General features: G+C 49.6%; 1 protein-coding gene and 1 long non-coding RNA gene across 4 annotated transcripts in view; both read right to left on the bottom strand.

Moving 5' to 3' along the window:
* Window positions 1-21,482, bottom strand: part of ATXN1 (ataxin 1) — a 463,177-nt gene that overhangs the window by 22,015 nt on the left and 419,680 nt on the right. For all 3 annotated transcript variants that reach the window (XM_078368284.1, XM_078368283.1, XM_054254787.2), the window contains one exon: window positions 5,307-7,329. In XM_078368284.1, the coding sequence (XP_078224410.1) occupies window positions 5,307-7,169 (1,863 nt within the window). In that variant the 5' untranslated portion in view covers window positions 7,170-7,329. The remainder of the gene's footprint in view (window positions 1-5,306; window positions 7,330-21,482) is intronic.
* Window positions 6,896-21,482, bottom strand: part of LOC144576580 (uncharacterized) — a 434,267-nt gene continuing 419,680 nt past the window's right edge. Inside the window, exon 8 of the long non-coding RNA XR_013533693.1 lies at window positions 6,896-7,329. This is a non-coding gene — a long non-coding RNA (uncharacterized LOC144576580). The remainder of the gene's footprint in view (window positions 7,330-21,482) is intronic.

The following is a 21,482-nucleotide window of genomic DNA, read 5'->3' as shown; positions in this document are numbered from 1 at the left end:
TATTAAGTGGATTATATTTGGCAGTGGGACTCAAGGGAAGTGATTCTGTCATCCTTTGGGGCTCTCAACCAGAATCAAGGCAGGGCAAAGCAGCAACTCTCTTTTGGGCTGGGGAACGTTCTGTCACCCTCCAATGAGGAGGAAGGAGCCTTCCTTGGGTGCATGCAATAACAATGCCTGACACCTGGCTCTCCCCTTTCCTCCTGCAGCAGCTGCGTGGGGGCCTCGGGGAGGCAGAGATGCTTTGCTGGTGCAGAGAAATGCTGCGCCGGGCAGGGCAGTGCCACAGAGACAGTGGCAAACATGAAAAAGCATTTTTATCCTGCACTGCCTCATCTGGAACGTTGGCTGGGACAATGCTGGAGGCATCTTTCCACAATCTTAATGAGGAATTCAGCTCCTTAAAAATAATCCCCAAACTCCACACCCCTCAGTTTTATAAGAGATGGCCTTAGTTCCCACGAGGTCTATGCACCGCGCAGCATGAGGTCAGTACGTGTCCATCCTAACGCCCTTCTTGGTTTTTGGTTAACTGACACTAATAATTTTTACAGGGGCTGTGCTATTATGGAAAGTATAAAAGTGAAGCATTAAAACCACAGAGGAGTCTAAAGATATTATCTCCTATAAAGAATCACATGTGGCCGGGAGCCGTGGCTCATGCCTGTAATCACAGCACTTTGGGAGACCGAGGTGAGTGGATTGCTTGAGCCCAGGAGTTCCAGACCAGCCTGGGCAAGAGAGCAAAATGCTGTCTCTACAAAAAATACAGTAAATTAGTTGGATGTAGTGGCAAGCACCCGTAGTCCCAGCTACTGGGGGAGGCTGAGGCGGGAGGATCGATTGAGTCCGTGAGGTTGAGGCTGCAGTGGGCCAATGATTCCACCACTGCACTTCAGCGTGGGCGGCAGGGCAAGACCCTGTCTCAAAACAAGCAAACAAAATAAACCCCACAGAAAACCAAAACTCATTTGCCTGGTTTAGAGAGGAGAGAGCTGCAGCTCAGAGAGGTGAAGTGGCCGCACACCTGGGTGTCTCACCACCCCACCATCTGACACTGTTTTCCCTGGTAGTGTTATGCTGGGGGGTCTTACGAGGTCAGTCATCCTCAGGACTCTGTTCATGTAGGATTTATGCCTCGAGTCACCATGCCATCTGTTTTGTAGAAAACCATCTCTTCTTCCACAACTTCCCCAATCAAATTTGTGATTTTGCTTATTAAGCTCAACAATTCGCACATTTCTGGATTTCTCTGTGGGTGGCTGTCAGCGATGCCTAACCAGTTGAGAAGCCCTGGAAGGTCCTTCAGGCTTGGGGAGAAAACCCCTCCTGGAGCACTGCGGACGGAGAGAAGGATGCAGCCTTTGGAATCTCAATTAAGTCCAGAGATGAGCTCTCTCTCTGCCTTCCAACTCCCCCTCTCTTGTTCTCTCTCTCAGTCTCCGCTGACTCTGAACCTGTCACTTGTGGCAAACACAGCTGGTGGAGTATTTTAGCTGTGATGATGTCAGCTGATTTCTGATAGGCTCCTCGGTAAAGTGACAAATCTGGTTGCGTCAGGGCCTTGCACTTTTGTTTCTACAGCGTGAAGCCCCAGCTGCCTTTTCAGCAGGTCTCAGTGCGCTAGCCTTTCCTTGCGGGAGCCCTTCCCAGCATGCAGCACAGCCACGCAGGGCTGACCCCACACACCTACCAACAGGCCCTGACCACACTTGTACCTGCTCATCGGCACCCCGGCTTCAGCAGAGAGACTCAGTGATCTCACTACAGGGAAAAACATGAGAACAGGGCTCTGACTTCACAGGGTAGCTAATTTCTCTATCATGTAATCATTAATTTTGCAAAGTTTAGAGTAGGGGAAAACACACCTAGATTCTTCCTGTCCAAAAAAAAAGAGGGCTGTAAGGGACTGGGCACGGTGGCTCACTCCTGTAACGCCAGCACTTTAGGAGGCTGAGGCGGCAGGGGATCACCTGAGATCATGAGTTCGCGACCAGCCTGGCCAATATGGTAAAATCCCATCTCCACTAAAAATACAAAAATTAGTAGTGGGTGGTGGTGCTTTCCCAAGTAGTCCCAGCTACTTGGGAGGCTGAAGCAGGAGAATCACTTGAACCCAAGAGGCAGAGGTTGCAGTGAGCAAGATTGTGCCACTGCACTCCAGCCTGGGAGTGAGGCTCCCAGTGAGACTCTGTCTCCAAAAAAAAAAAAAGAAGAGGGCTCTGGGGCTCTCGGAGCCTGCACTCTGCAGAGGCTGCCAGGTCTAGGAGGTGCGGGCCACAGCTGAAGTGACTGCCTTCATTCTCAAGCAGACAGAGATGCTGGCCGGCAAGGAACCATTTCTAAACAAAACCTCTTTTCACACCTGCCTCTGTTCACAAACAAGTTTTAAGGATTCCAAGTACCACGGCAATGACTCTTCACTGATGGGTTTATTTTCCATGTTACACCCGGAGTCTGTGAAGAGTCAACTTTGCTCAAGGCAGCTCATTTTCTTTCTCCTAGTACTTACCCCTAATTCATGCAGGAAGTAAACAGCAACTACAGAGGGGTAGTGAGCTCTATTTAGGCCATTAAAAAAAAATCCTGACTTTTTTCTTTTTTTTTGAGACGGAGTCTTGCTTTGTTGCCGGGCTGGAGTGCAGTGGCGCGATCTTGGCTCACTGCAACCTCTGCCTCCTGGGTTCAAGCGATTCTCCTGCCTTAGCATCCCAATTAGCTGGGATTACAGGCATGCACCACCATACCCAGCTAATTTTTGTATTTTTAGTAGAGACAGGGTTTCAGCCTGTTGGCCAGGATGGTCTCGATCTGCTGACCTCCTGACTCGTCTGCCTTAGCCTCTTAAAGTGCTGGGATTACAAGCGTGAACCACCGCCCCTGGCCAGTTTTTTTAAAATCAGATCTTTGGGGAAATCTTTCTTGGGCCTTTCCAAAGATTGTAAACCTACAGCGACATCTCACAATTACAAAAGAACTTGGGGCTAACAGCTCTCGGCAATGCAGGACCCCGGCTTGGTGCAAACCCTACATCCAGTCATTCACAAGCAGTTCTGGAAAAATAATTTGGTCCTTTCCTCACTTGGCCTTTTAAACAATGTTCAAAAAAGCCAGGCATGGGGACTTATGTCTATAATCTCGGGGATTTGGGCATCTGCAACCCTGTCTCTACTAAAAAGGCAGAAGGATTGCTTGAGCCCAGTAGTTTGAGACCAGCCTGGGCAACACAGCAAGACCCCATATCTACTAAAATGTTTTTTTCTTTTTTTAAATTAGCTGGGCATGGTGGTATGCACATGTGGTCCCAGCTACTAAGAAGGCTGGGGTGGGAGGATCGCTGGAGCCTAGGAGGTCAAGGCTGCAGTGAGCTATGATTGTGCCACTGCATTTCAGCCCAGGGGACAGAAAAACGTTGTCTCAAATTGTTTTTTAAAATGCCCAAAGCAATTCAAACCATTACCTAGTTTATCTTTTTTGCTTGTTTTATTTTATCTGAACGTCCAAAATAGCAGCTATTTCATGACTATTTTCAACTTGAGTTGGAAGGAGGCTCTGTCCCATTTGAGTGTTCTCAAATCCTAGATGGAAACACTGGTAGAGAGTGGCCTCCACCACCAGGGGGAGCTCTCAGCTGCAGGCTGAACCTGCTGGACGCCCAGCAACTTGGGCAGTGAAAGAAATGGGCTGTGGAATAAATTCATGGGGTCGAGCTAGGAACCTGGAAAAGGGTAGACGGAAGGAGCCTGTGTAAATTAAGAGAATTAACCACTCTTCCAGTTTCTCCCATGACTCATCTTGGCTACAGCTGACTTTACCCCAAGCCCAGCAGGTGACCTGGGACAGCCCTGACTTCTCAGATTGTATTAACCATGCTTTTATTTTCTGATGCTTTGATATTTTAGTGTCTTGTGGACCCCAGAGGTATAGTCCCTTCTAGGGTTAGCTAATTCCTAGAGATTTCAAAGAACTCACCGGGGAGCCTGACTTTCATATGCAAATCAACCAGCCAACCAGTGCAGCGCCCACGCCCCAAGTGCCCCCTCTATTGGCCCATTACACTCAGGGCTGCTTTCTACCTGTCTCTTTCTTTTACATGGAGTCTCTGTCGCCCAGGCTGGAGTGCAGTGGCCCGATCTCAGCTCACTGAAATCTCTGCCTCCCGCGTTCAAGCAATTCTCCGGCCTCAGCCTCTCAAGTAGCTGGGCCTACAGGCGCATGCCACCACGCCTGGCTAATTTTTGTATTTTTAGTAGAGATGGGATTTTAGCATGGTGACCAGGCTAGTCTCAAACTCCTTACCTGTGGTGATCCACCCCCTTCGCCCTGCTAAAGTGCTGGGATTACAGGTGTGAGCCACCGTGCCCGGCCTTTCCACCTGTACTGGTCACCCCAGCACCAACCACCAGACAACTAGGGACAACCCCTAGGCCCAGGGCACACTGGATTCGTCCACTCTAGCCAATCCTAACCCTGCTTACCCTGCACCCCACAAAACCACAATACAGGCTGCTGCTTGCCACGTTTCCCCTCACTTCCTCTACCTCCTGACCCACGTGGTGCTTCCCCAGGTGGCCCCCACTTTATGGTGTTGAGTGCCCCTTCCTCTTGGGATCAGAGTATAACAAACTATCCCTTCAAAGAGTTGTCTCCTGATCTGTCGGCCTTATCATACCTAAATAATAGTAAGACATTATATATATGTTGGAGACAGGGTCTTGCTATGTTGCCCAGGCTTAAGTGCAGTAATAGTCACAGGTTCAGCCACAGCTCACTCCTGGGCTCAAGTGATCCTCCTGCCTCAGCCTCTGGAGTAGCTGGGACCAAAGGCATACACCACTGTACCCCACTAATAAGACGTATTTTCCAACATGGATGCTGCCATGGGATGTGATTCTTTTGGCAGCTAACACCCTCACTCCAAAGGCATCTTCTGTCTTTTCCTGGTAAGAAAAAGTACGGAATGACCACTAGGACCTGAAGTCCGGCAGCTTTTCCTAATCAGGGTCCCACATCCCAACAACAGAATTCAAAAAATAACCAGAGTGGTGAGTTTCTGAATTGTCTCAAGGACTCCTTCACTAGCATTTCTCTCCAGGCGTGGAGGTTCATTCATTACACACAGCAGAGTCCCCGGGCAAGTGGGGCTTACTTTTTCTAGAGAACAGAGTGGGGAAAGGCGGTGTCTGAGGTCTAGGTGTAACTGAGGACCCTCAATCCTGCCTCACAGAAATAACTCATCTTGCCGGGAGAGGAGGACGGCATCATGGTGTGGTTTCCCATCCCTGCGCCACCGGGGCCAACGTTACCTGGGCTCGGTGCTCCCCAACGGCGAACTGTATCACGGCCATGCCCGGACTATGGCTGTCTTCGATCCTCTCCACCGTGCTGGAGTCGATCTTCAGGTCGTTACTTATCTCTGCACTCTGGATGAAATCTTCCGTTTTTAAGTCTTCCACCTTCTTCAGCTCCCCGTTGGCCAACTGGATAATGGAGCCTTTCATGAAGTAGGGAGGCAGCGTGGGGGGAGCCGCTGCGGGGGAGGCCACAGACTGCACCACGGGCAGGTGGATCTGGGCCTGCACCATGGCCGGGTAGGCGGCCTGGGTGACCAGGGCCTCCGGGTTGAAGTTCTCGCTCTTGGGAAGGGCGGTGGTGACAAACGTGTGAGGCACTGCAGCAAACTGGGGGGACGACGTGACGATGGCTGGAGCTGCCCCCGACGCTTCCATGTCAGTGCTGCCGACCGGGATGAGCAGGGGTTGTGTGCCGGGGATCACCAGGTGCTGGGGCAGGCTGCCGGCGTAGGTGATCGCTTGCTGCTGGCCGCTCAGGTAGCCGATGACAGGGGGTTGAGTCCCCGCGTAGAAGGCTGTGGCTGGCAGTCCCACCGGGAGTGGCTCTGAAGCACTGTGTGTGGTCTGAATGACCGTGTGGGGTGAGAGCGCATAGGACCGGTGGCCCGGCTTCCCTAAGTGCAGGCCGCTTTTGTCGTTGAGGGTGGAGGGGGAGGCCTCGCGATGAGTGGCCTGCTGCACCTCCAGGTCGGCCGCGGGCGTGCTGCTGTTGGGCAGGACCATGACAGAGGCCCGGACCCCCGAGGGGTCACGACTGCTGTAGTCGGAGGGGCTCGGGTGGACCACCACGTGCCTGGACTCGTACGGGTGAGGGACCGACTTGCCACCCACCTTGCCCAGGCCCAGGTCGGCTGAGGACGGGGCCCCGTACCGCCGGCCCTTCTCCATCTCACCATTCAGGACCTCCTTGGCCTGGATGGCCTGCTGCAGCCGGCTGCTCTCGGCTTTCTTGGTGGCCTCCCGAGGGACAAAGTGGCTGCCGGAGTCGGCGTATTGCATGACGACCTGGGAGGGGGGGCCCAGGGTGAGTGTGTGTGGGATCATCGTCTGATGGGGGTGGAGGTGGACGGGGATGGCTGGAGGAGAGGCGGTGCGGCCGGTGCTCTGCGGAGAACTGGAAATGTGGACGTACTGGCTCTGCTGGGCGGGTGGGGGGGACCCCGGGGTGATGAGCCCCGGAGCCCTGCTGAGGTGCTGCTGCGGCGGTGGCGGCTGCTGCGGCTGCTGCTCAGCCTTGTGTCCCGGCGCCTGGCTCAGACTGCCCATGTTGGCCAACAGAGTGGAATAGGCCTCCAGCTGGGAGCGCTGGGATGGAGTGGTGGCCCCTGCAGCCGAGGCCACCGCACTGGTGACGGGGTTGGCGGTTGGGGGGATCAGCTGTGACGGGATGAAGCTGGCGTAGGTCCCGCTGTACTGGGAGGACCCAATGAACTGGAAGGTGTGTGGCAGGTGAGCATACTGCACGGGAGACACCGGGGTCCCTGGCTGTGGGGTGGCGTACGCGGCGGGCAGCGTGGTGGCCACGGGGACAGACCTGGGCGCGCTGGGTGGGGAGTAGTCCAGCCCTGTGGACAATGCTTTGTGTAAACCTATTCCCTGTTGTAAACCAAGCTCCGCTGAGGTCCCTGCCGGCCCGTGCCTCCCGCCCCCGTGGCCCCGGCCACCAGGGTTGCCCGGCAGCCATGCTGCGCCCTCCACCCGGTGGTTGTCGCTGGGCAGGGCGGGGGCCTTCTCCTCGCTGGACCGGCTGGTGGCGGGGATCTCGCGCTTCTTGGGAGGCAGGCATTCGTTGCTCCGCTCTTGGTTGGATTTCATTTTTCGCCGTCCCCCCTCCACGGTGACTGTTTCACTGTCTGGCTGAGTCTGGTTTTAGTCTGATAAACGGAAAGTCACATTTGATTTCTGTAGGGGATCCAGGCTCTTCATGAGGAATCATCTCCCCGTGGGTACGATCGGCCAGCCGCAGCTCTGGATGCTGGGAAAGGGAAGAGGGCAGTGACAAGGGGAAAAGGAAAGAGAGGAGAAAGGGAAGGAGGGAAAGGACATCAGAACATCAGCACTGGGGAAAGAACATCCTTGGCAAGATTAAGACTAGGCCCTGGACTCAGTGCGATCTCCCCAAACCCGAGGGCAGCCTGAGCACTGAAGCAGGTAAAACTCTAGCCATGGTGGCTGCACGCCCGAAGGAAGGCTATGGAGACACTAGCCAAGCGAACACTCTAACACCTATACTGTTTTTTTTCCTTTTTTGAGACAAAGTTTTGCTCTTGCTGCCTAGGCTGGAGTGCAGTGGCACGATCTCGGCTCACTGTAACCTCCGGCTCACTGCAACCTCCGCTTCCTGGGTGCAGGTGATTCTCCTGCCTCAGCCTCCCGAGTAGCTGGGATTACAGGCATGTGCCACCATGCCCAGCTAATTTTGTACTTTTAGTAGAGACAGGGTTTCTCCATGTTGGTCAGGCTGGTCTTGAACTCCCAACCTCAGGTGAGCCACCCACCTCAGCCTCCGAAAGTGCTAGGAGTACAGGCATGAACTACTGTGCCCAGCCCACATATACTTCTTAATGGAGTTAACAACTCCTCTAAAATGTTCTCAATACTCTCTCTCTCTCTCTCGCTCTTTTTTTTTTTGCCTTTTCTTCTTAGAGGGTAGATGATGCAGTTCTTAAATTTCCTTTTCAGAAATGCTGGTTCCATTCCTCACCTCTCCTTTACCTGGCTGGATAATAAAATGAAGCCCTTAGTGAGCAGGACACCAGCTGAGCCCTGCCCTCAGAGCCAGGTGTTCAGAAAAAGCAGGTCAGCAGAGAATGTACAGAGCAGTCCTTGCACTTTATTCTGAATCTTCACCTGCCAGAGCCACTACTCTCTGAGATTCCCCTTAGCTCTGGGTCCATAATGGACCTACGATTCCCTCTCCCTTAATACACACACACACACACACACACACACACACACACACACACGCCAACTCAGCAGGGGCTGCCAAAAATAATCCTGTTCTCTGCAAGTTTCAAAAGAATTCCCAGTACGGCCACTCACATAACAGAGTGAGACAGTTAAAAACCAAATTTGATTATGGTTAAAAAACCCAAATACCATATAAAAATAGGGCTCCTGCATTAAAAGTTTTCTTTTTTTTTCCTTTTTGAGATGGAGTCTCTCTCTGTCACCAGGCTGGAGTGCAGTGGCGTGATCTCTGCTCACCGCAACCTCCGCCTCCCGGGTTCAAGGGATTCCCCTGCCTCAGCCTCCTGAGTGCTGGGACTACAGGCGTGGGCCACCATGCCGGGCTAGTTTTTGTATTTTTACTAGAGACAGGGCTTCACCATGTTCACCAGGATGGTCTCAGACTCCTGACCTCATGATCTACTCACCTTGGCCTCCCAAAGTGCTGGGAATGCAGGAGTGAGCCCGCAACCGGCCTGAAAGTTTTCTTAATGAGTTACACGCTTGGTGTGTCTGTCTCTTTCTGCCTCTCCAAGTTGTCTCTGAAGTTTCCCTTGACACTGTCCCCTCCCTTTCTCCTTGGAAAGGAACAACTCGCCATGAACACTAGAGACGACACCCCTTTCGGACAAATCAGATTGGTGTGTTGAAACCCAGACAAACAGTGATTCTGGGGTCAGCAGTTCTTATGGACAAGTATCTCAGTCTCTTACTAACCACCGAGGTCTGAGTTACCGCTGCCGTGTTGGCACACCACTGCCCAACTGACAAGAGGCCGAACCGTCAGTGGAACTGACAAGAACCAGGCTAGTGAGCAGCAGAAGTGAGTGATTCCACAGGTGGCGGCTATAGGTGGGCACAGTGCCATGTGCTGTGATCCTGAGAGCTGTGGGGTTGGGTTTTGGGATCTCACATCCAGACCCTCTTTTCAATGATCTGATTTTCTTTCTTTCTGTCTTTCTTTCTCTTCCTTTCTTTGGAGCAATGGGTCTTGCTATGTTAATCAGGCTGGTCTTGCACTGCTGGCCTCAAGAAAGCCTCCTTCCTTGGCCTCCCAAAGTGCTAGGATTATAGGCCTGAGCCACTGTGTCTAGCCAATGCTCTGATTTTAAAACAAACACAATAACGTAGCAGCCTTCCGCATTCAATCCTTGTTCATGCTGAAGCATCAGCAAGATCCCTACTGAAACACAGCCCCCATTCTCTCCCCTGCCTCCCCTCCCCAAATTTGTAACTTTTATGGAAGGGGCGATGACTTCTTTCTTTCTGTCTCTTTGTCTCTCTCTCTTTCTTTCGAGACAGGTCTTGCTCCGTTGCTCAGGCTGGAGCACCATGGCATGATCTCGGGTTGCTGCAACCTGTGCCTCCTGGGCTCAAGTGATCCTCCCATCTCAGCCTCCCAGTGCTGGGATTATAGGTGTTAGCCACTGGGCCCAACTTGGGAACAGCAATTATTTGATGGCCCTTGTTGCTTTTATTCCAACATCAACAATGAACATCACAAAGAAATTACAGATGACACAACAGAAAGTTCCCAATCCTTAATCATTTTGGTCTAGATATCTAGGAAGGTGGAGATTTAAGAGAATGAATGTCTCAATATCAAAGGATATTTTAATAAGAATTTCTCATGAAAAGAGAAGCACTTAAAGACTACGATGGAAGTGAAAAATAAAGTAAAAAACCTAAAACACTCATGCTGAAGAAATGAAGTGTCGAAGGAGTAATGTCACCTATTTACTCTCTCAACCTAGGTCTTTTTTTTTTTTGAGATGGAGTCTTACTCTGAAACCCAGGCTAGAAGTCAATGGCCCAATCTCAGCTGACTGCAACCTCTGCCTCCCAGGTTCAAGCGATTCTCCTGCTTCAGCCTCCTAGCTGGGATCATGGGCACCTGCCACCACGCCTGGCTAATTTTTGTATTTTTAGTAGGGACAGAGTTTCACTGTGTTGGCCAGGCTGGTCTCGAACTCCTGACCTCAGATGATCCACCGGCCTTGGCCTCCCAAAGTGCTGGGATTACAGGTGTGAGCCACTGCACCTCGCCAATCTAGGGTTTTTGTAAGGCTCAAATAACTGTTTTGTACAGCTTTCCCTTGTAAAAAGCACAGCACATGATTTACACCTAATACTTGCCAATCAATTACAATGACAGAATAAAATTACACTACAAAAGCCTCAAAAAAGTTGCCCCTTTTGCCTGCCTGAAAAGTACTAATCATAAACTTTCTCTTTAAATTTCAACACTCACTCTTAAGAAAGGGTATGCCAAACGCTCTTAATTTCCATACCAACCAGCCAGGAAATCTATGCGAGACCTACTCAAAGGAAACTGGTCCAAGCGCCCCCTGCTGGTCCTCCTGTAGCACTGATCCAATAAAATCCCACAGGGTTGCATGAGGGATATTCATGCAAGAGTGGTATGTCAGAATGTGAAATGAGAACATTTGCATATAGTAGGCCCTGCCAGAAAGGGAATAGGTTAATTAGCCCAAGGCACCACCGGGGAAGAAAAAGCAGCGGCATAAAAGTCCTTTCAAAGCCAAGTAAAATGTCAAACGCATTCAGGAATAGGTCTCTTAGCAATGCAAATATAACACTGCCGGCACAATTGAAAGCACAATACACAAAACTAGAAAACTCCTCTGAAGGTACTTCTTTAAGGAGCCAGCTTTCGTAAGTTGGAAAAAAAAAAACAAAAACAAAACGCTGACTTGGTTCTCAGTAGCACTGAGGTTTAATTATGCTGTTTATTTGAGAGACGTCTGCTTAGTCGGCCCTGAAGACTCACTGGTCTTCTGATAATGATTGCTAAGACATATTGGCCTTAACACACAAATCCAAATTTATTCTTATGAAAAGTTATCCATTGATAAACAGCGTCTTTTCCAGAGACTGCCAATGAGAAATCAAGGACACAATGATTGAGACAGAAGCTGCAGGGACCTGAGGCCAAACTGATAAAAATTTCCACCCATCCTCCTCCTACATTTAGGACTATTGACCAGCGCAGCACGGAGCAGACAAAGCTCTCCAATGCAGACGAATGTGTCCTTTCTCTGGAACCTGTAAGCGTTTAGTACTGATAAGGGGAAACCGGAGAGTAGAGATTGGGTCTTGCTGTATTTTCAATGAACCACCAGAGGGCGCCCCAGGATGGTACCACATTCCTGGTCTGTTGGGTGATGATTTATGAGACTAAAGAACAGAGAAGTAACTTACGAAGGTGGAAAAGTAGAGTAGGAAAATAAGGAAGAAAGAAAAAGAAAAGAAAGAAGAAAATAGAAAAAGGAGAGTGGGATTTCTGCCCTTAGAGTCTCTAGTTGTAGACGCCTGGCCTCTGTGTCCTGAATCGACCCCCCCAGGGGTCCCCGAGGAGTTTAATTCTGGAAGCATCTACCACAGCAGAAAGATTTCTTCCAAACATGGGGCCGTGCACAATTACGTCAATGCCAAGTTACCAGTGAGCTCCACGTGCAGATCACACTGTTTAAACCTTACATTGGAAAAGGGAAACTGGAGGGGGAGTTAACAGATGAATCAAGACAAATGTACTTAGGGTTTGCTACCTATGGTTTGCCCGAGAATCGACGTTCTGAATACATTCATCTTAAGCTGCTGTATAGCTACATTCTCTATCTCTCTATCATCGTTTCTAAAGTTAGCCAGTAGTATAAGGCCTCGCTAGACCAAGTGCGGTCCTCTGACCCGTGACATCAGCATACTTGGCAAGTCTGCTGGAAATGCAGAATCTCAGGCCCCACCCAGACCTGCATTTTAACAAACTATGCAGATGATTCATACCCACAGTAAGGTTTGAGGAACCCTGGTATCCCTCAGGGTAAATTTTCTGCTGCTAAACTCTTAAGCAAATTAAACACCTCTAGCCTGTTCCTGATGGGGTGGGCACCAGGAAACCAAACTGGATGCTGTGTGTAAACAGAGTTGACGGAGCCTCAAAGATAAACAGCTAATATTTAGGTGACGCTCTGCTGGTTCCTCTGGGGTCATCTAAACCCAATACAGCTCTAAATAACAAATGCCGCTTTCCTTGTGGTTCTTTAAACAACTGCAGAGAAATGTACTTTAAAAAGGCTATTATCATAAATTTCATACACAACTCAATCGTTCCCAGGAAGAAAAATGAAATTTAACAAAGGAAGCGCCACACTTATATCTTTGCTATAATTTCGTTTCAAGAAATTTTTTGCTATTACCATGGATTCAGACTGCCTTAGAAGTGATGTGAAAATGAGACGCTTCTGTGCTAGGGATATGGGGAACACATGCCCACTGGCTGCAAGTCCGGTAAATAACAGCCAACAGCTCGCAATGGATGATAGTCTTAGAATTTGATACAGAGAATCCTAAAAATGCATCTCAAACCTCGGGCAAGACAATGGGCTGTTTTGCCTACACCCCCAATCCTGTGTTTCTAAGTTTGAGTGAACCCATGACATATATGTCTGTGGACAAACAGGGCACAGTTACAGCTTTCAAGAAGAGGAAGGGCAGGCTGACGAGCTTGTGCCAGGACTGGAAAAACTATGTATGCGAACACTGAGGAGGGCGGAATACCTGGGCATGAAGGCAGCGGGCACAGCAAAGATTCTCAAAGTCCTGACTCACCAATCTCCTTCCATTTTAGCACATCACGAAACTGGCAGCCTGTGTAGTGCGCTTCATTTGGCTAAACATGAAAACAGGTCCAAAGCCGGAAGGTCTGGAGCACCCAGAATGGAGAAAGGTGGGTTGGATGACAGCTATACTTAGATGCCGTTCTGGCGGACTGAACAGGCACGCCCCCAAAGTGGATCACACATTCATTCATCAAACACTCATTTAGTTTCTCGTATGTACGACGGGGATCTCGATTGATCAATGTCAGCATGAAGCAAATGGCGTGCCAGGACTCTATTTTTAGTTCTGTTCTATTCAACGCTAATAAAGTGTTTTGGTTATCATATTCTGAAGTAACAGAAGGCTGGAAGCAATATATGTTGTAAGATTCAAATATATCTTCAGAAGCTGGAAGTGATGGTACAGAACCAGCAAAATTAAGATCAATGAGAATAAATGTAAATGGCTGCCCTTGGTTTCAACACCTCAATTCGCCTAGTAGCAGGGTTGAAGAGATCTGGCTTAATAATGGTTTCAGTGAAAGAGCCCAGGAAGTTTTTCTGTAACTACACACTCAATATGAACTGACCGTTTGGGTAGGGTTCTTACAAAGTTGTGATAATTATAAGCTTCATTTAAAAAAAATACAAGGTTCGGGCCGGGTGCAGTGGCTCACACCTGTAATCCCAGCACTTTGGGAGCCCAGGAGCTCGAGGCCAGCCTGGACAACTTATCGAGACCCTGTCTCTACAAAAAATAGAAAAATTAGCTAGGCATGGTGGTCCGCATCTGTGGTCCTCGCTACCCAGCAGGTAAAGGCAGGAGGATCACCTGAGCCCAGGAGGTGGAGGCTGCAGTGAGCCATGATTGCTCCACTGCACCTCAGCCTGGGTGACAAAGCAAGACCCGTTCTCAAAAAAAGAGAAAGAAAACAATGTTCAGAATAAGGGAATAAATACTGCAACCACAGATGGCCTGGGTGAAACCACAGTTGAAGTCTTGCTATAAGGCACGTGGCAAGGATGGGACATGTCTCGGGGGAGCGATCAGTGGGGCAAGAGGTCTGGAGGCCAGGCAGGTGATTAACAGCTGAGACAACTGAGAATGGGTGGCCTAAGGAAGGACAGAAAAAAAGGGCAGCATTAGAAAGCAATGAGAATTGTTAATAATGGACCAGGCTGTCTTACGAGTCAGGGATCCCTGGGTCACCGCAAGGGTCAGGGTGGATACTCAGGGATATGGGGTAGGGGTCCCTGCCCTGGTTGGGTGTTCGAGCAACTTACTCTATATCGTTTTCCCATTACGAATATTTGAGACTATGATTACACTCTGCGTCAAGGTGGCTGGCTTGTAATCCTGGCCTACTGTCACAGTTTCTTCTGGCTCTGTCCTCAGTGGGAACGACTATTGCCCTTCTCTTCTATGTCTGCCCAGCCAGGAGCTTCATGGAGTAGGCTTCTTGGTCCAAAATGAGGAGACTCCTGAAGGGGATTGAAAACCCTGTCTAGGGACATCCAGACCAGAAACCACCAGAGAGGCGAGCGGGGACCTGGCCCAACTGTGCAGAAGGTGCCGTTTTTGAGAGCCTTACCCCCACTCACTCTGGTTTCCTTTCCCAGCTCTGCACCCCTGGGGCATAGGAGCTCACTCTTCACAGAAGTGTGGTGAGCGAGAAGAGAAAAAGCAAGAAAGGAAAACTCATAATCCAAGCTGGAAGAAGTCCACACGAGGGCCGAAGGACATAAAAAATAGATAAATTTGTATATCTTCATTTTGATCATGAATAAGCAAGGACAGTGGGTTGAGTGGCAGATCCCTAAACGTTCTGCCCACTCAGAACCTGGGAATGGATTTATTTGGCAAAAGGGTGTTTGCAGATGTAATTACAGATGTGGGAATGAGCTCATGCTAGATGGGCCAGGTGGACCCTCGATTCAAACACAGATGTCCTTGTAAGAGAAAGAGAAAGATGTGAGCTGTACAGAGGTGAAGGCCCTAGGGAGGCAGAGGCAGAGAGCCTGGGATGATGCAGTCCCAAGCCAAGGACCACCTGAAGCTGTTAGAAGCAAGGAAGAAGCAAGGAGAGATTCTCCCCTGGAGCCTTTGAAGGGAGCGTGCCCTCCCCAGCACCTGAATTTTAGACTTCAAGCCTCCAGAAATGTGAAAGAATACCTTTATTTTTCTTTGAGATGGAGTCTCGCTCTTGTTGCCCTGGCTGGAGTGCAATGGTATGATCTCAGCTCACCGCAACCTCTGCCTCCTGGGTTTAAGCGATTCTCCTGCCTCAGCCTCCTGAGTAGCCACGATTATAGGCATGCGCCACCATGCCCAGCTAATTTTGTATTTTTATTAGAGACGGGGTTTCTCCATGTTGGTCAGGCTGGTCTCAAACTCCTGACCTCAGATGAGCCGCCCACCTTGGCCTCCCAAAGTGCTGGGATTACAGGCGTGAGCCACTGAGCCCGGTCAAGTTTTCTGTTTTAAGCCCCCACATTTTTTTGGTAACTTATCATGGTAGCCCTAAGAAACTCATCCAACTATCTTCCATTTGTTGACCAGTTATTATTATACATGCCAATAACCTGAGTTAAATATCTCATTTACTCCTCACAACGAATTTGTGAAGTGTGCATTATGATCTCCATTTTCCAGATGAGGACACTGAGGCTTTCCCAAGGCCACACAGTCAGAAGTAGAATTAGTGCTGAAAATCCCTTTCCTGGTCCACCCAACCATGATGGCGGGTGACACTCACATCCTGGGACACGCTAGGGTGATGGCAGCCTCATAGCAAATATGCCTATTTATTTTTCATGTAGAAAAGGGACAGAATGGCCGGGCGTGGTGGCTCAAGCCTGCAATCCCAGCACTTTGGGAGGCCGAGGCAGGTGGATAATGAGGTCAAGAGATCTAGACCATCCTGGTCAACATGGCGAAACCCCATCTCTACTAAAAATACGAAAAAAATTAGCTGGGCATGGTGGCGCGTGCCTGTAATCCCAGCTACTGAGGAGGCTGAGGCAGGAGAATTGCCTGAACCCAGGAGGCGGAGGTTGCGGTGAGCCGAGATCACACCATTGCACTCCAGCCTGGGTAACGAGCGAAACTCTGTCTCAAAAAAGAAAGAAAGAAAGAAAGAAAAGGGACAGAATGCAGTAAGTAGGGGAAAGATGTCTAGGGGACCTGTGCACAACGTCAAGACTAACCAAGGACTGCATGCAGCTGGTGAGACGTTCAGTAAGGAAGAGGCTGATCAGTCATCAAGCAAGAGGTCAGGAGGTTTGCATTTCCCAGGCAAGCGAGCAGGGGCCCTCAGGCCCAGCATCCAAGTTCAAGACCATGCACTCAATTGTGATCCAGGCCACAGGAGAGCTGAGACTGCAGAAGGAGCCTCTTGCACTGGTCGGACATGAAGAACTGAGAGCACTAACATGCCTTGTAAACAAGCTCTCTCCCTCTAGTGTTAAAAGAAGCGAGTTCAATCCTGCACCCCGGCACAGGCTCCCCTGAGTCTGTGGCAGCCAGCAGCATGTACCACATTTCCCTTTTCTTTGAGGCCAGACCTTGCTGGTGGTGGTGGGGGTGGAATCTGCCACTGCTGCCAGCTGGGATTACAACAGGTCAAGGAAAGGCAGGAGAGAAGCCTGGAGAAAGGCTGGAGAAAGGCAGGAGAAAGGCGGTCCCACTACCTACATGATCAGCATCACGAATAACAGCGTTTTTTTCGTCCCTATGCATCCACAGATTTTTTTTTTTTTTTTTTTGGCAATGAATACCACTATACTTAAAGCAATGATTAAAAAGTTTAAATCCACCCCAAATAATAGTCTCATTTGGTGCTTGCTGGCTTGGGTAGCTCCGTGTCCAGTGTGGAGTCGTTCTCTGATTACGGACCTTGAAGGGGAGGCTGGAAAGAACTCCTCCAGACGCACAGCTCCACCGGCTGCTGTTCTGCTGACCCCGTCTGCTTGGCACGTGGCTAAACTGCCGTCTCCCTTATCCCTAAGTAGGGCTCAGTGATTGGCTACTACCTGTCCACGTCACGGAGGGCTGGGCTTCATCAATTCTTAGATTCCTGGCTTCTGCCATTGCTATTCCTAGCGAACAGACCAGAGTCATGGGGGTGAAGTTAGTGAGCTCTGCCACCCCTGGAAACATCAGGGGATTGGCCATGTGGCTGGGGTCTCCCTGTGTGGCACATGGCTCACGCCAGTGAGTGCTGAAGGATGGGTTTGGATGAGGAAGGAGGAGGGGCAAGGCCACAGCTGGGCTGGGCCATCCCTCGAAGCCAGCTCACGTGGGAAACTCGCTGCCGTGGCTGTGTGGCCAGTGTCGCTGGCGGCCTGCCCATACCAGAATTCCTGGAAAGGCTCAAGATGGAAAATAACCATCTGGATCCAAGCTGGTCCCAAATGAATTGTCTGACAGAGGTTGAGTTGGAGTTTTTAAGAAAACCTGGAAATGCCTTTCTGTCAAGACCTTTGCTGATTCAAGACATAAGCAAATACTTTTTGTTCTAAAGTGTAGTGCAGGCCAGATTAGCTACCCGGCATCCACGTTTCTGTTTATCCACCACTCTGGTTGAGGGCTAGGAACAGTTACACAGGCACTTGCCACACTGCCTGGAGTTAGTGGTTCTCATCCCAGTCGAGACTAACTTGTTTCAAAGCAAGAGGAAGTTGGCCCTCTTCATTATCATTCTGGGGACCGATGAGGAAAGGTGCAAAGTGCTGGCCGAGGTAACACAGTTAGAACTGGGAGGAGGAGAACCTGCCACTTTGACTCTCAGCTGAATGTTTCTTCCCGCCACTGTGACAGATCTCACCATAGAGTGCATGCAGCATTCACGTCCACGATCCCACTTAGAATATCAAGATGAAATATGAATATTATTATTACTAACATGATGGATAATAGACCAATAGTGTTACTACTACTGCTGCTAAGGACACACAGAATTGTACTCAGAGTAGGCTATGATGTAAGGCAGAGCACAGGTTCAAACCTTGGCTTTACCCCAAACTGCCTAGGTTACTCATTTTTAAAAATATAATTTTGGACAGGTGCGGTGGCTCACGCCTGTAATCCCCGTACTGTGGGAGGCTGAGGTGGGTGGATCACGAGGTTGAGAGATTGAGACCATCCTGGCCAACATGGTGAAACCCCATCTCTACTAAAAATACAAAAATTAGCTGGATGTGGTGGCGTGCACCTGTAGTCCCAGCTACTCAGGAGGCTGAGGCAGGAGAATCACTTGAACCTGGGAGGCGGAGGTTCCAGTGAGCCGAGATCGCATCACTGCACTCCAGCCTGGTGACAGAGTGAGACTCTGTCTCAAAACAAAATACACACACACACACATAATTTTAATTTTACTCAAAATTATACATGTGCCCCAGTAGGCAAAATTGTCATTTCAACAATGCGTAAATGTGTAACCTCTGCCTGTAAAATGGGGAGGAAGGAACGTGCACAGTCCCTGGTATAACGCACACGCGGTACATGGTCCCCATCATAGTTCTAATGCAGTGAACACTGCCTCATGAATTCTCAGTGGCCATCCACAGTTATCTGTTGATCCTCTCTCCTGGCCATGATGTAATCAATACCACACTTCTAAGCTATCAATTCTTTCAAACACCTGTGATACCAAAAGAGGAAGTGATGGGTGTTTGAGAACTCATTTTTTTTCTTCACTTGAGAAATGAGATATTTGTAAGTGCCCAATGCGCAGACCCCCAGACACACCAACCAGAAGGAGGGCAATTTGACACACACGCAGAATAAACAGAAAGCCTGGACGCTCAACTCGAGGGTGGCATTTCCAGGGAAGGGTTAAGTTCAATGCCTCCGTGTTGCACTCTGCCTGCTTTTCCATAATACTTTTTGGATGAGTAATTCCCAAGACGCATGGTGGGGAAATGCAGAATCCTCCTTCCACATCCCACAGGGAAGGCTGCCAGCTGTCTACCCGCACACGCTCTCACGAGCTTCGCCACACAACACGATGCAAAGCGCCAGCCACCGCTCCGGGGGGCCTGGGCTGGATCCTGCCGGCCGGGTTTCCAGGACGTTAGACACCCAAGCGTGCAACAGAGATCATACAACTCTCCAGCAAGTCAGAAAAAGATCTTGTGGGAACTGAGGTACTCTGGGCAGGTCTTAAACTATTCATTGTCCTTGGTGTGGCCGAATGAAAGGAGAGCCAATGCCTCCAGATAATTCATAAACTAACCAGCTGTTCCTCCAGGTGTCACACATTGGCTTCCCTTCTATGGTTTCAGTCACTGAGACACTGCACAATTCAGCCATGCTCTTGACTGCAAAGATCCCAAGATATTCTGGGACCCAGGCTCCCCAAGGCACAGCAGGCAGGACAAGTCACGGTGCCTACTTTGTGCAGGCTACGACACTGCTTTACATGTAAGCAGCAACCGGCATATAATCACCCCATTTCAAAGACAAGGACCCTGAAGCTCAGAGTGTAAGTCACTTGCCTAAGATTACATGGCTAAAAAAAAGGCAGAAACAACACACACACAAATCCCAATACGGAAACATGGGCTCTAGTTCTTGGGTTGTGTAGTGGGTTCACTAGCATGTAGTGAAGAACTTCACCTCACCCAAACTAAGGTCTGGCCTTTGCCCCACCTGTAGGGAGGTGATCTCTAGCCTTCTGGAATGTCCTGTCTCATAGGAGTATGTTTATTTGCCTGGGGAGATTGGCCACTTGATAGAGTAACAATGTGACTTATGATGGGGGCTTTGGGCCATGAGTTATACATTCCAACCTCAGAGGAACTAATAATGAATGATATTTGCCTGAACTCCAGGAGGGCCTAGGGACTAGAGGTCAGCCATGAGGACAGCAGCAACTGAGCTCCAATAAAAACTCTAGACAATGAGGCTCACGTGAGCTTCCCAGGTTGGTGATTCTCCATGCGTACTGTCGTACACTATGGCTGGGAGGAGGTAATGGCGTTCATGACTCCATGGGGAGAGGGTAACAGAAGCCCCATGTCTGGACCCCTCCAGACCTCCTATAGCCCTCTTTCCATGCATCCTTTCCCTGTAATAAACTGTAACCATGAGTATAACAGCTTTCAGTGAGTTCTGGGAGTCCTACTGAATCATCAGAACGGAGGGTGGTCTGGGAACCCCCCCTCAGCTTGCAATTCCTGTTGCAAGAACTGTTCTCCTGAACTTTGTAGTTCGTCACCTTCTTATAGCTAGTCGTGGTTATATGCTTAAATGGGCCAAGTAATAAAATATAACAACACTTACATAAAAGCCACCAACGTTCAGGGGTAAGAATGCCTTGTGAAACACTGATACATTAATCTAAATTGGTGTACCCCAAAACTGTTGCACCCCAAAACTGTTGCCAGGGAACAGGCAGACGGGTGGGACAGAAGGGAACAGGAATATATACTACCCAGTGTAATGTAACCAGGGCCAGGGGCCACAGAGAAAGCCTCCCTGTGGAAATCTACCTAACAACACACATGTAAGAAGCACTGAGTGGATCAATTTTTGGGGTATAGAGTTAAAAGTGTTGGAGCCCCCCACTGGGGAAACACATCGGCTAACTTCTGGTGTCTTTTTGAAAAATTTTTTAAATTGCATTTTAGGTTTTGGCGACCATGTGAAGAACATGCAAGATTGTTGCTTAGGCACACACATGGCAGTATGATTTGCTGCCTTCCTCCCCATCACCTGTATCTGGCATTTCTCCCCATGACTTCTAGTGTCTTAATATCCTCAGTCTGCTGAGTGAAACTGACTTACCAGAAATCTGCCACAGTCACTGAATACTGAACAAGCCACCAGACTGACCAAACGGAGGTGCCGGCTCCTGCACTTGGCTCGCCAGAGCTTTGAAGACACACTTCCTCCAGACAACAGAGGAGGATGCACATGCTCCTGGGGCACTACTGGCTTCGCTGTGTTTGTGGTCATGCTGAACAATGGTGTATCAGTGGCAGCAGCTCTGGCTGAGAGACTAGAACCCCGGCAGCTTAAGTACTGGGGCCACATTCTCTCTCCTGCGGAATACGAAATCAACGCTGATGGCACATCTTCACCTAGGGAACTTTTAAAACTACCACCAATGTCCAGCTCTACTCCAGACCAACTGAGTAAGCATCCCTGGAGATTGGGACCACCATTGGCATTTTGGGAAATGCACCAGGGGATTCTAACGTGCAGCCAGAAGTGAGAACCTTTGGTATAGAGGATCTTTAAGCCCCCTAACTCCATCTGTCCTTGGAAGTATGTCTCGTTGTTGTTATTATTTTGAGACAGAGTTTCATTCTTGTTACCCAGGCTTGTGCAATAGCACAGTCTCAGCTCATTGCAACCTCCACCTCCCGGGTTCAAGAGATTCTTCTGCCTCAGCCTCCCAAGTAGTTGGGATTACAGGATTACAGGTACCACTACACCTGACTTTTTTTTTTTTTTTTGTAGAGATGGGTTTTCGCCATGTTGGCCAGGCTGGTCTCAAACTCCTGACCTCAGGTGATGCACCCACCTTGGCCTCCCAAAGTGCTAGGATTACAG

Source organism: Callithrix jacchus, chromosome 4, assembly GCF_049354715.1.
Source record: "Callithrix jacchus isolate 240 chromosome 4, calJac240_pri, whole genome shotgun sequence".
Lineage (NCBI taxonomy): Eukaryota > Metazoa > Chordata > Mammalia > Primates > Cebidae > Callithrix > Callithrix jacchus.
The sequence above is the reverse complement of the archived record's forward strand: the minus strand, read 5'-3'. Positions and strand labels throughout refer to the sequence as shown.